General features: G+C 37.5%; 1 protein-coding gene across 1 annotated transcript in view; it reads right to left on the reverse strand.

The window, feature by feature from the left end:
• Positions 1–14,190, reverse strand: part of PTPN2 (protein tyrosine phosphatase, non-receptor type 2) — a 140,161-nt gene that overhangs the window by 44,434 nt on the left and 81,537 nt on the right. The window contains exon 3 of the mRNA XM_006897021.1: positions 11,271–11,371. Within this exon, the coding sequence (XP_006897083.1) occupies positions 11,271–11,371 (101 nt within the window). The remainder of the gene's footprint in view (positions 1–11,270; positions 11,372–14,190) is intronic.

Below are 14,190 nucleotides of genomic sequence, written 5' to 3' on the forward strand. Positions count from 1 at the left end.
GGAGGGACGGCGCAGGAGAGGAAGGCCCTCTATGAGGTGGATTGATTCAGTGACTGGGATAATTGGGACGGGAGTGTCAGAGACAGTGCGATTGGCACAGGACAGAGCAGAGTTTAGGCTGTTGTACATAGGGTCGCTATGAGTCGCAGGCGACTCGAAGGCACATAACAACAACAACAACAGCAATCTAATCTAATCTAATATATAAAATACAATGCTATTGAGCAACCACAGTTTAACTATATTTCTAGCTGATCATGTGCTCTTGTGAACTTTTCAAATTTTCCCTCATTGTATAGAAGTGGCTTTGTAAACCTGCCCTTGCAATTTTGGTTAAAAATTTTAATAAAAATGGAAAATAATTTTTGTAAAAAAAAAAAAAAAACCAGCAAACCCCACACACGACAAAAAACAACCACAAACCAACTGAGCTTTGAAAAAGGACTAGTGCAGAAGAACTCAGTAAATACTTTTACTAAGAAAGGAAACGGATTAGGTTTTAAAAAGGGCTACCTATTCACTTCAGAAAAATCAAACCAAAACTCAAATCTTGATTAGAAATGGAGGGAATAAAAGACATGACAGAACACTGTTTACTTTCTTGCTTTGTTTTGGCACAGGGATTAATTACTAGAGGAAGAATTCATGTGTGGGGTCTGTGAAGAAGATAGAGACCCTTAGTAGAATCAACTGGCAGTAAACCTGCAGTGGTGGACTCAAGCAAGGCGTAGCTTCTAAGAATAATGCAAAACTAGGCAACGATTTCTTCTCCTGTATAGAAGATGGAGTGAGTTGGGATCAACTGCATAGATAGAAAGATAAGATACTCTTTATTTTGGAACATAAAGGGTAAAATTCAAAAGAGAAGAAAAGCTAGAGACAAATGATGAGTACAATCCCATCAGATGCACAGAAACCATCTAGTAAGACAGTTGATGCTATATATCACTGAGTCAGAACCAAACCACAATGAACCCTTCAACAGGTTTCCAGGGGCTTATCACATAGATGAAGACTGGCCATCTTTCTCCCAAACAGTATCTTTGATTTTGCAATGCAATTCTTTACCACTAAACCATCATTGCCAAGAAATCTGGAGAACAGCCAGCTGGCCCACTGACTGGAAAAGATCAATATTTGTTCCCATTCCAAAGAAAGGTGACCCAACACAGTGTGGAAATTATCAAACAGTATCATTGTTATCACATGCAAGCAAGATTCTGCTGAAAATTATCCAAAAACGTTTGGAACAATATGTCAACAGAGAAATGCCAGATATGCAGGCTGGATTTACAAGAGGTCGTGGTACTAGGGATAGTATAGCTAATGTCAGATGGATCTTAGCAGAAAGCAAATAATACCAGAAGAATGTCTATCTGTGCTTCATTGACTATGCAAAGGCTTTTGACTCTGTGGATCCTAACAAGCTGTGGCTGACTCTGAGAAGAATGGGAATCCCAGAACATTTGATTGTGCTAATACGAAACTTATACTTCGACCAAGAGGCAGTTGTCAGAACAGAGCAAGAAGACACTACATGGTTCAAAATTAAGAAGGGGGTTTGTCAGGGATGTATTCTGTCTCCATACCTTTTCAATCTGTATGCAGAACAGATCATCCGAGAAGCTGGGCTATATGGAGAGGAATGTGGCATCAGGATTGGTGGAAGAATCATCAACAACCTGCGTTATGCAGATGACACAACCCTGCTTGCTGAAACTAAGGAGGCCCTGAAGCGCTTGCTGCAGAAGATCAAGGACTACAGCCTCCTATATGGACTGAAGCTCAACGTCAAGAAAACAAAGATTCTCACCACTGGGCTAATTGACAGCATCAGTATGGATGGTGAAGAGATTGAGATAGTTTTAGTTTACTTGGTTCCAGAGTCAACCTCTTGGTAGCAGCAGCCAGGAAATCAGGAGACGAACTGCATTGGGAAAGTCGGCTGTGAGGGAGCTCTCAAGAGTACTGAAGAGCAAAGACGTCAGGCTGGAGACTAAGGTGCGCCTGAACTGGGCTATAGTCTTCACAATTATGTGCTATGCAACAGAGAGCTGGACAGTGAATAGGGTTAATAGAAAGAGGATTGATGCCTTTGAGCTGTGGTGCTAGAGACGAGTGTTGACTATACCATGGACTGCTAGGAGAACAAACAGGTTTGTCCTGGAGAGGGTGAAGCCAGAGTGTTCCCTGGAGTCAAGGATTCTGAAGCTTCGTCTGACATATTTTGGGCATGTTGCAAGGAGGGACTGGTCCTTGGAGAGGGACATCATGTTTGGCAGAGTAGAGGGGCAGAGAAGGAGAGAAAGACCTTCGATGAGATGGATCGATTCTGTGACTGGAGCGGTGGGAATAAGTGCGTTTGAGATGGCTAGGTTGGCATAGGATAGAACAGCGTTTAGAGCTCTTGTACATAGGGTCACTATGAGTCACAAGCGACTCGATGGCACATAACAACAACAACAATCATGATGTTGCCTATTTGCCCAGTGGTATTTTGTATTCTTGAGACTGAGATATAATCCATATTGAAGGCAACTTTCAGCAAGCAAGGTTGTGTCATCTGCACAAAGCAGGCTGACGAATCTTCTTCCTATCCTGATGCCACATTCTTCTTAAGTCCAACCTCGCAAATGATCTGTTCAGCATATAGTTTGAAAAGGTATGGAGAAAGATGTATTCCTGGCATACTCCTTTCTTGATTATGAACCATGTTCCCTTGCTCTGTTCAGACAATAGCTTCTTGGTCTAGGTACAGGTTTTGCAAGAGCAAAATTAAGTATGTTAGAACATCTAATTTGTTATGACTCATACAGCAAATGGCTCTGGACAGTTAATAAAATACTTTTGGTAAAATACATTCTTTTGGTATTCTCTGCTTTGAGACAAGACCCATCAAACATCAGCAATGTTATCTTGCGTAAATTTCTGACAGTTCACTGTTGATATACTGTTCTAGTCATTTCTGAATATCTTCAGTAAGATTCTAATGGCATGTGATATTAATAATACTGTCTGGTAATTTCCACTTAGCTCTCTTTGGGGACTGTCAGCTGGCTAGGTAGCTGTCTTCCAGATTATTATTCAGTCATTTCCTCCAAAATTAGAATTTTATTATGTTCAAGGCAAAGTTTACAAAGTTCCTATTTAAAAATCTATATACAAACCATTCAGTATTGTTGGTTGTATTTCCCACATTATTTCCCTGTATTCTGTTTTTATTGTACCATGTAGAATATTTGTCTCAACTTTACTTTTCACCTCTGTTTTAGAGTAAGTTTTCACTATTTGGTCTCCTAGAGATTATGTTTCTTAAAGACACTTTAAGTGAATCTGCTTAGTTAAGAGGTGACATTTGGGATTATTTTAGTTTATAGTGGTATCCTTGGAAGATTAAGTCTCAAGGACTCCTCTAGTTTATATCAGTCCAATAAATTTAGACTTTTTAAGAATCTGAATTCAGGTCCCTGTTTCTCCTTCATTTTAAAAGGTTTTTTCTGGCCGTGATCAGAATGGTCAACAGTGGTAGCCAGGCACCATCTAGTTCTGTTCTTAAGTGGATGAGGCTTATACTAACTATTAATAATATAGAATACTTTTTTCTGGAGTCTCTGAGTTATTTCTTTCTCTTTTGTTCTAAATGAGTAAAAAGCAATAGCTGTATCTTAGATGTCTATTCACAAACTCTTAAAACCTCAGTCAGCTCATTACTACATTGGGATAGACAATCTACATGTTATGCCAATTACTCAAATTGTTCCCAAGACTATAGCCTTAATTCTTTAAACTCAGAAGATCAAAGTGTTTTTGTTATCCTTAAGAAGTATCTGTGGCTGTGTTTTTCATGTAGCTTGTTATCTAAACGAATATATATGCAAGCACATCCATATCTCTTTATATCTATAGGCCGATAAATAGTTCTTCATTCATTCTCAGTACTCTAAAGTACTGTAGAACAACGATGTTAGTTTAAAACCAAAATGTGCCTAATTCAAGCCATAGTCTTTTTAATTACTTGCTATACATATGAGAGCTGGACAGCAAGTAAGGATGACAGAAGAAAAATCTGTTTATCCATCCATTCATTAATGTGCAGACAATTTCTTTATCATAATGGATTTTAAGATTTTTTTTTTCCCAAGGAAAGATTACCACCACTAATACTGCTACTAATGAAAAACAGTAGTATTACATAAGTTTCCTATATCTTTGTTTTATAAATGAGAAAATATAGGATTAAAGAGACAGGGAACTTGTCCAAGGCCACACAGCATTTACAGTGTAGTAATGGAGACCAGGAGTACAGTATTTTAAGTGCTGGGCTGTTAACCAAAAGTTAGGGATTTTGAATATACTGTTCTACAAAACAAAGACAAGGCAGCTATATACATCCTACAGTCAGAACTGACCTGACAGTGTTTTGGAATAGACAAAGAAAAATAAATTAACATAACAGGACATTAGTGTTCAAGTTTTGGCTTTGTCTTAAATGCTGACCACAGTAAACTTAATAACTCTGAATAACCTTGTATTTCTCATGTTAACGCTAAACCAAACATTACTTTAGGTTAAACAGATTTTTTTTAAGTGTCTGTAATACTGCTTGCAGAACTGTTTATGTGGGATCAAAAATCAATTAGCAACTCAAAAGATCCAGTAGGACACTTACCTTAAGAACATTAAGTTTACTTTTTAGTGGGGGAGGGTGGGAATGGTTGACAGCCTGAAGAATGTCCTCAAGGTCACTAAATCACACACGCAGAAATGATTTGTTGTTTATGTTATTATCAACAAAAATAAATTACTTTTCTAAAAAAAGTAAAAACATAATCTTGATGAACATATACGCTTTTAAGCACTGAGAGAGCACAACCAATAACAAGGCTGGGAAAGAATGATGGAAAAATATAACAAGTTGGGAAAACAGTATTTTCAATTTTTATAACATTATCATTTTCTTTTGCTGAACCATATGCAATTTTTTTAACTTTAAAAAACTGGTTTATTAAAAATATCATAGCTGTTAAGAAATGAAAATTATAAAAATAGAAAATATAAGTCTACTCTGGTAGCTAAGTCGTAACAGTTGTGCTGCCAATTCAAACAAGCTGATCCCCAAGATACAGATAAGCAAATTCCTCAATTATGATTGATTGTCCCTAAAAATCTGCTAGATAGCTATAAGACGTTTCCACCATGACAGTGCATAATAACAAACAACATACTCATTCGCCAGATACAATCGTTATCATTATAGGTTGTTGTTCATGCCATAGAATTGTCTACAACTCATAGCAATCCTATTAAAAACGGCCCTAAACCCTATATTACCCTGTGCGATCCTCACCATCTCCAACACACCTGAGCCCATTTTATTGTACCTGTGTCAATACACTTCAAGGGTTGTCTTCTCTTTTGATGTTATTGGTTATTTTTTAAAAACCCAGTGCTGTTTTTGTTTTACACTAGTTTATTTACAAAATTGGAATACATTGTTTTCCAGAACAGATTCTTCCAATTTCCCTCACCTCTGCCCCCATCCCCCATCAAATTGTATAACTCCATAATTAATCCATCCATCACCACCACCCCACACATCCTCATCCCTCTGCTTCCACCCTCCCCCCCTTCCTTGGATCTTTATACTCATTCTACAATAATGGTTTCATACAGTACTTTTCCTTGTGAGACTGAGTTGGTTCACTCAGCATGATGCTCTCCAGTCCCTCCCAAGTTAAGTAATAATTTAGAAAATCACTGCTCCTGCATGTTGTGTAGTATTCATTTCACTGTGTGAATGTACATTATTTCTCAACCCATTTATGTGATTATGGTTGGATATCTAGGCTGTTTCCATGTTCTTGCGATGGTGAATAATGGTATGAACATTGGTGTACAAGTCTTGGTGCCTCACTTCTCATTTTCTCAGGTGATAGTCCAAGTAGTAGAACAGCTGGGTCATAAGGAATTTCTGTTCAGCTTTTTAAGGAAGTGTCAAACTGCCTTCCAGAATGGCTGCACCATTTTACAATCCTACCAACAATGTGTTCCTTTCTTGCCACATCCTCTCCAACATTTACTACTTGCTGCCGCTGCCCTGTTAAACTCTGCTACTGTAACTGGAGTTAGATGATACCTCATGGCTTTGATTTGCATCTCTCTTATTGCCAGTGATTTGGAGCATTTCTTCATGTGTCTGTTTGCCATTCAAATATCTTCCTCTGTGAAAATTCTTTGCATATCTTTTGCCCATTTTGTAATTGGGTTTTCAGTCTTTTTCTTGTGGAGGCCCAGGAGTATTCTGTAAATATTCGTTATGAGACCCTTGTCTGAGATGATATTACCAATTGTCTGTTCCTAGTAAATAGGTTTTCTTTTCACCCTGTTGGAAAAAGGTTTTAATCTTTAGAAGGTCCCATTCATCAACTTTATGTTCTTCAGATTGTGCCTTTCTGGCTGTACTTGGCAGTCTCTTTATACCTTGGACTAGTGCTTCTAAGCTTGAACTCAGTTTGCCTCTTATGAACTTTATGGTTTTTTGCTTTACTCCCAGGTGTCTGATTCACCTTGAGCTGATTTTTGTGTATGGTGTGAGATGTGGATCCTGTTTCAGCTTTCTGCAGGTGGAAGTCCAGTTTTCCTAGCATCATTTGTTAAAGAGATTGTAATTTCCTCATTTAATAGGCTTTATTTCCTTGTTGAATATTAAGTTGACCATACCCATTTCTGGGTTCTCATTTCAGATCCTTTGGTCTATGTGCCTGTCACTGTACCAGTACCATGCCATTTTGGTTACTACTGTTGTGTAGCAGGTTTTGAGGTCAGAGAGTGCTATGCCTCCCACCTCTTTTTATTTCTCAGAAGTGTTTTCTTATACAGAGTCTCTTGCCTTTCCAAATAAATTTGGTAATTTCCCTTTCAATCTCCTTGAAAAAATGAGTTTCGTATCTGGATTGAGATGGCATTGAACACGTAGATTGCTTTTGTTAGGACTGTCACTTTCACAATACTGAGTGAACAGAGTACATTTTCCCATTTCTTTAGGTCTTTTATTGTGTCTCACAGAAATACTCTGCAGTTTTCTTTGTACAGAGCTTTTGTATCTCCAGTTAGGTTTACTCCTGAGTATCAAATTTGTGGTTGGCTATTGTAAATAGTACCGTTTTCTTGGTTTTGTTCTCTGAGTTCTCTTTGTTGCTGTAGAGGAATCCTATTAAATTTTGGATATTGATCTTATATCCTGCCACTCTACCAAACTGGCCTACTAACAGTTTTTTTGTTGAGTCTTTAGGGTTTTCTGTGTTCACCAGCATCATCTTCAGGACTCCTTTGTAAGGTTATGCATTATATTAGGCCTCTATCATTAAAATGAGTGGTGGTGCCATTGCAGGGAGAGCTGTGAATTGCTAGCCAAAGGTTGGTGGTTCAAATTTATGAGGTACTTCACTGGAGAAAGATGCCACAATCTGCTTCCATAAAGATTTACAGTACAGCAAACTGGTGGAAATGTTTTACTCTGTTCTACAGAGCTCCTGGATGTTTGTAGGTTTGGATTCAAACATCTCAATGACAGTGGGCTTGGATTCCTTTTTATGTTGTTTAATTAAGGTTCTAGTAAATACCCTCTCTTACATTAATTTCTCTAAGATCAATTAATGTTGTTCACATGTTCCATTCAGTCAACTATAAGAGTCACTCTGTGAACAAAACAAAAAAAATCTGAATTCTGTATTATACTGTGCCATTTCCTTTATACTTGAGCTCACTGCCCAGTCACTGTATCAACCCATACTGTTGAAGGTCTTCTGCTCCTTCACTGATCTGATATCACTTTCCAAATATATTATCTCTCTCCAAAGATTGGCCCTTCCTAAGCAGCATGACCAATTATGCAAAAAATTATTTCACCACCCCTGCCACCAAAGTGGCACCCTAGGTGCTCTTTCTCCAAGATATTGGTTCTTTCTGCAGTCCATGGTATATTCAGCATTCTTCTTCAACCCAATTCTAATGAGTTGATTCATTTCTATCATCCTTATTTACTTTACAACTTTCAGATGTATAGAAAGAAATGAAAGACCATGATTAGAATCAGGTGCACCTAGACTTTAACTTGACATACTGAAGAGGTCCTTTACAACATTTTCCCAGTAAAGATTATCTTCTGATTTCTTGACTGCTGATATCAAAGGTGTTGACTGTGGATTCAAGCAAATGAAATCATCTGATGCTGAGATATAATCAATCTTTGATCTTCTGCAGCAAGCATTTCAGAGTAATTAAACATGGTATGTTTTTAAACTTTTTTTTTTTGGTGCGAAAAGTTTGTATTTAGAATTAGCCAGCTGAACTCAATTTAGATGATTCTAATTTTGTTAGCAACATCCAAAGCATCATAGTCAGGAGCAAGTCAAACACAGGCTGCCATCTCTCCAGCAGGCCTAATCAAAGTGCTGACCTTAGTCACATCAATGTCATAGAGCTTCTTTACAGCTTGTTAAATTTGGTGCTTGTTGGCCTTGACATCCACAATGAACACAGTGTGCTATTATCTTCTATCTTTTTCATTACTGACTCAGTGGTCAGGGGAAATTTGATAATGGCATACTAGTCAAGGTCTTCCAGGGGTATTTGGGCTGCATTCGGAGTCTCAGCATTTTAGGGTGCCGGAAGGTGGGCAATGTGCAGATATTCTTTTTTTTTTTTTTTTTTGGCTGTGGATGCCCTTTAGAACTGCCTTCTTGGTCTCTAACGCCTTTGCTTTGGCTTCAGTTTTGGGAGGGGCAGGGGCTTCTTTCTTCGCTTTCAGTGCCATCTTAGTAAGAAAGGGTATTTTTAAACTCTCAAATCACTACTAGTTACTGGAAAATTGAGTATCTGTTCACATTTGCAGTGTGTCTACCTTTATTTTTTTCCTTTGAACTGTTTGTCCTTTTCTAGCTTTTCCTGCAGATATTTTTTTCTTTTTGATTTTACTTTTTTTTTAACCTGTTTTGTTTCAAATGAAAATATTTCCATTTCCCAGTCTGACAGAAAATTACTGCAATAGGTTTGTTTAATGTAATTTAAGATTAAAAAAAAATAAATATCTTACAGCCATATAACTTATTCCTTGAATATTTAAAAATTTTCAACAGGGACATGATAGTACTGTTAATTCTCACTCTCTATTCAGTAAAGTCAAGTTGGAACGAATGTGTAGCTGACCCTCTATTGGATTTCCAAGGCTGTAAACTGCACAGGAGAAGACTTCCCAGCTTCCTCCCTTGGGAGCTGCTAGTGGATTCAAAATACCAGAAGTGTGACCTCTGGGTGAGGAGTCTAATTCCCTGAGTCTCTCTTACCTATTTAGGAGTAGTTCTGGTACAGAGTCTCTAAAAAGTTCTGTTGCTAGCCAAAGGGCTGCTTCTGCATTTCTGGCAGTTAAAATTCACCATTTGTTCCTTGGGAGAAAAATGGACAGTGTCCTGTTCTGATTTAAAGCCTTGGAAACCCTCTGGAGGATAATTTGGAGAGACTACAGATATTTGACTGGGGGGAGGGGGAAATAGTTGATGCGCATAATTTAAAATTCTTTTTTCCCTCAAAATAAAAAAAAAAAAAGAGTACAACTCATATATGAGTATTTCACTATGATAATAATTAGGAGATAAAAACACACATTATCATGGGCATGTCTGTATTCTCTGAAAATACACACTAGAGTGGATAAGAGGTTTCAAGTATTGACAGAGAACTACCAAAAATGCAAGCTGGGTTTAGGAGAAGTCATGGCACTAGAGACATTATTGACAAGGTCAGATGGAATTTGGCAGAAAGCAGAGTACCAGAGGAATTCTATCTGCATTTCACTGACGATAGAAAAGCATTTAACTGTATGGATCACAACAAGTGGTGGTTTACCTTGAGGAAAATGAGAATCCCAGAACACTTGATTGTGCTTAGCAAAACCTATACTTGGAGCAGGAAACAGTCCTCAGAACAGAGCAAGGAAACACTACATGGTTCAAAATCAGGAAAGGTGTGTTTCAGGGATACATCCTGTCTTCACCTTTTCAATCTATATGGAGAACAGATCATTTGGGAAGCTGGGCTATATGAAGAAGAATGTAACATCAGGATTGGAGGAAGACACATCAATACCCAACATTATACAGATGACACAACCTTGCTTGATGAAACTGAGGCGGTCCTGAAGCACTTGCTGCAGAAGGTCAAGGACTATAGTTTTCAAACTGGACTGAAGTTCAACATCAAGGAGACAAAGATTCTCACCACTGGGCCAGCACCATATAGATGGAGATGAGACTGAGATTGTTAACAATTACAGCTTGCTAAGCTTCACAATCAACACTCTTAATACTAGCAGTTAAGAAATCAACAGACGAATTGTACTGGGAAAAACTGTTGTCAGGGAGAAATTGCACAACGAAAGTCTACTCCAGAGTGATGAAAAGCAACAATGTCAGTCTTGAGACTAAGCACCTAATCCAGGTCATGATCTTTGCAATTACTTGTGTGCATCAGAGAGCTGTATATGACTAAGGATGACAAAAGAAGAATCAATACCTTTGTATTGTGATGCTGGCGAAGAGTCTTGAATATATACCAAGGACTGCCAAGAAAACAAACAGGTCTGTCTTAGATAGGGTGAAACCAAATTTCTCCTTGGAGGCTAGGATTCTGAAGCTCCATCTCACATACTTTGGGCACGTGGCCAGGAGACCAGTCCTTGGAGAAGGACATCATGCTTGGAAGGGTGGAGGGAAAGGGCAGGAGAAGATGATCCCAGATGAGATGGACTGATACAGTAACTGGGGCAATGGGGGTTCGTGTGTTGGAATTAGTGAGACTGGTTCAGGACAGGGCAGGTTCAGAGCTGCTGTACACAAGGTGACCATGGATCACAGGCAACTCAACAACACATAACAACAACAACATTGGCATACAGGTTGTTAGAAGAAAAGGGGGGAAAATATGAAAAGTAAAAAATTAAACAGAAATCTTTATATCAAAGATAAAGCAATAAAGACAATTTCCCTGACAAGAATTCATCTGACATAACATGAAATTTTTCTTTTAAAATGTTTAACATTAAAAATTACTTTAAAAAAAAAAACTTTACTTTTAATCAAGTATAAAAATTTCTATGCAAGCAGGAAAAAACAACTTTTTATTCCCAAAGAAATTATAATATAATTAGCTCTGTTTTAAAGCTGAAAAACCACAAACATTCCATTTTCAGGCACCTGTTTAATCGTATCACTTGCCTGTGTTAAGATGTAACTCCTCTGAGCCTCTTCTATGTCCACTAAACTGGCATTAATATAATCATTTTCAGTATTCTGCAGCTTAACCCGACTATGATCATCTGAAAACAGAAAATGAGACATCATAACTATAATTTCAAATTTTTCATTTTTTATCATTCTATTTATAAAAATTACATTAAAAGATTTTTAAAAAGCACAATCATAAACTATCGCTCATTTTTTAGAAGTATAAAAATGTCATCTTGTTACACTGACAATGGGAAAGGAAGTTATGTATATATTGTTAGTCTGGGCAAAGAGGGCCAAAGAGAAGAATGAAGAATTCAGAACTCAAATGGCCTTGCTCGCTGCTGATAAGAAGGGCAAATGGCCCTGCTTCTCTGGCTGAGCTAGCAGGTGGCTCATAAATCGGAATGGAATGTCCCTCCCTAAAGACTCTGTTTATAAAAATCCTCCCCAGTAAGTTCACAGTCTGACTTCCCATTCTGCCTCTCCAGGATGAGGAACTCACCCGGGAGCTCCCTTTTCCCCCCTTTAATAAAGCCGCATTAAGCTTTCTCCCATTCTCTCTGATTTCTTCTTTAAGTCCACTAACCTAATCTAACATATATGTTGTAGCATATGGCTATTTCTGTTACTGTCACATTTGAACAAATTCACAGCAGATCCTCTAACAGGTTTTGAGAAGTAATAAATCACACGGAAGGAGGCTGTTCATTTTTCTCCCTCAGAGCTGCTGGTAATTCAAAACACTGGCCTCTAAAAAGCAGGAATCAAAGCCTGAAACCCTGTGTCATGTTCAACATTGGGGAATATATCCTAGGAGAACTTGCCCTCAAGGAATTCTGTCCTAAATACTGGTTAGCTACCCATTTCCAATCAGAAAATGTTTTTTCATTATTTCTATATTGAAATATTATATGCTTTTTCTTTACAGTTAATTTATCAGAGGTGTTTGTGTTACCTTAAACTCAAGAGTTCTGTAAATATTTAATGTTATTTACTGCACTGGGAAAGTCAGCTGTCATGTACGTCTCCAAAGTGCTTAAGAGCAGTACTGTCAGTTTAAATGGTAAGAAAGATGATGTCAGCAAGCAACTCACATTTTTAAATAATTTAATCAAGTTTTAACTGTTACTTTATGTGAGACAGTAAGACATGTCAATAAATAATTGAGAAAATAAAGAGTATATTTTTAATTTTTTTCATATTATTCTGATTTACTTCCAAAGTTTGAGTATGCTATTTTTCATAAAAGATAAGTCCTATTTCTTTTAACCCACCCACACATCGAATTGTGCAGCCCTATGATTAACACAATACCCCACCCCCTCTATTTCCGCTATCCTCCCACCTTGGATCCTCATACTCATTCTACAATAATAATTAAAGACTAGATGACATATGTAAGAAAATAATGCACACCTCTATACTGCTGAGCAAATACTAAATTCCAAGTTACCCAAAAATATAATACCAAATGAATATATTTCTTCCTGTTGTAATCACAGAAAGAACAAATCTCAAGTGCTAATCATATTCTTTACATAAATGAAAACAGCAGATTGGAAGACAAAAAGAAGGAAGTCATAGCAATGGGCAAGCTGTTCTAACTGTTCTAAATGTACTGGTAACTGAGTCATCATATACACTCTCAAGGAGAGTGTGGTAAGAAGCCACAAAGCAATCTCAAGGGTTCAATCTTCTGCCAAACAATTTACTGCCTCTGAAAAGGTTACAGGATCAGCTATGGGTAGGTTCCAGTGCAACAGCACACAACAACAATCTACTGTCATTAGAGATGTCCAAAGTTAATAATGAAACTATTATACTGTTACAAGATGAAGTTACTATGCAACACTAATAGCAAAAAAGAATTAATGAAACACTGCATAATATGGATGACTCTAGAGTGCATTATACTGAAATAAGTCAGTCACAAAAGGATAAATACTGTGTAAGACTAGCATTATAAAGAAAAGTTTACTTCTAAGAAATAATGATGAGTGTTGGGAAGGAAGAAGGGAGTAAAAATTATGATGCATGTAACAGACACATTTTAAGTCACACTTATCACTAAAGAAAGAGAGGGCACTAAAAAGTGCAGAGTGATTAGTGTTGATCAGAATTATGGAGAGGAAGTACACTGTAGGCACTATAGTAAATGTTATAGGACAAAATGTGTGAACTGTTGAATGAAAAATCAATCTGCTGTCAGATAAGGGACTTATATCTAGAATTTATAAAATACTTGACAAGATAAGGGTAAATACTCCAATAGAAAAATGGGCACAGGATATGAACACACACTTCACCAAAGAAGACATTCAGATGGCCAACAAGCATATGAAGAAATGTTCAAAATCCCTAGCCCTAAGAGAGATGCAAATCAAGACAACTATGAGATATCATCGCACCCCAGTAAGAATAGCAATTTAACAGAACAGCTAACAAAAAATGCTGGCGAGGTTGTGGAGAGACTGGAACCCTTATTCACTGTTAGTGGGAGTGTAAAATGGTGCAACCACTGTGGAAAGCAGTTTGGCGCTTTCTCAAAAAGTTGCAAATAGAGATACCATTTGACCCAACAATTCCTTTACTGGGAATATACCCTATAAAGACCATAAATGACATCCAAGCAGATATATGCACACCCATGTTTACTGCGGCTTTATTCACAATAGCAAGGAGTTGAAAACAATCTAAGTACCCACCAACAAACGAATGGATAGAGAAGCTGTGGCATATTCACACAATGGAATACTATGCTGCTTTGAAAAACAAGGATCTCTTGCAATATTATTCAAAATGGGTGACCCTGGAAGGCATTATGCTGAGTAAAAAAATCACAGTCACAAAGAGACAAATATATCAACAAAACTAGGAGTTGGTTCTTTGAAAAGGTCAACAAAATCGA

This window comes from Elephantulus edwardii, unplaced genomic scaffold, assembly GCF_000299155.1.
Source record: "Elephantulus edwardii isolate Elephantulus edwardi_28Jun2011 unplaced genomic scaffold, EleEdw1.0 scaffold00196, whole genome shotgun sequence".
Lineage (NCBI taxonomy): Eukaryota > Metazoa > Chordata > Mammalia > Macroscelidea > Macroscelididae > Elephantulus > Elephantulus edwardii.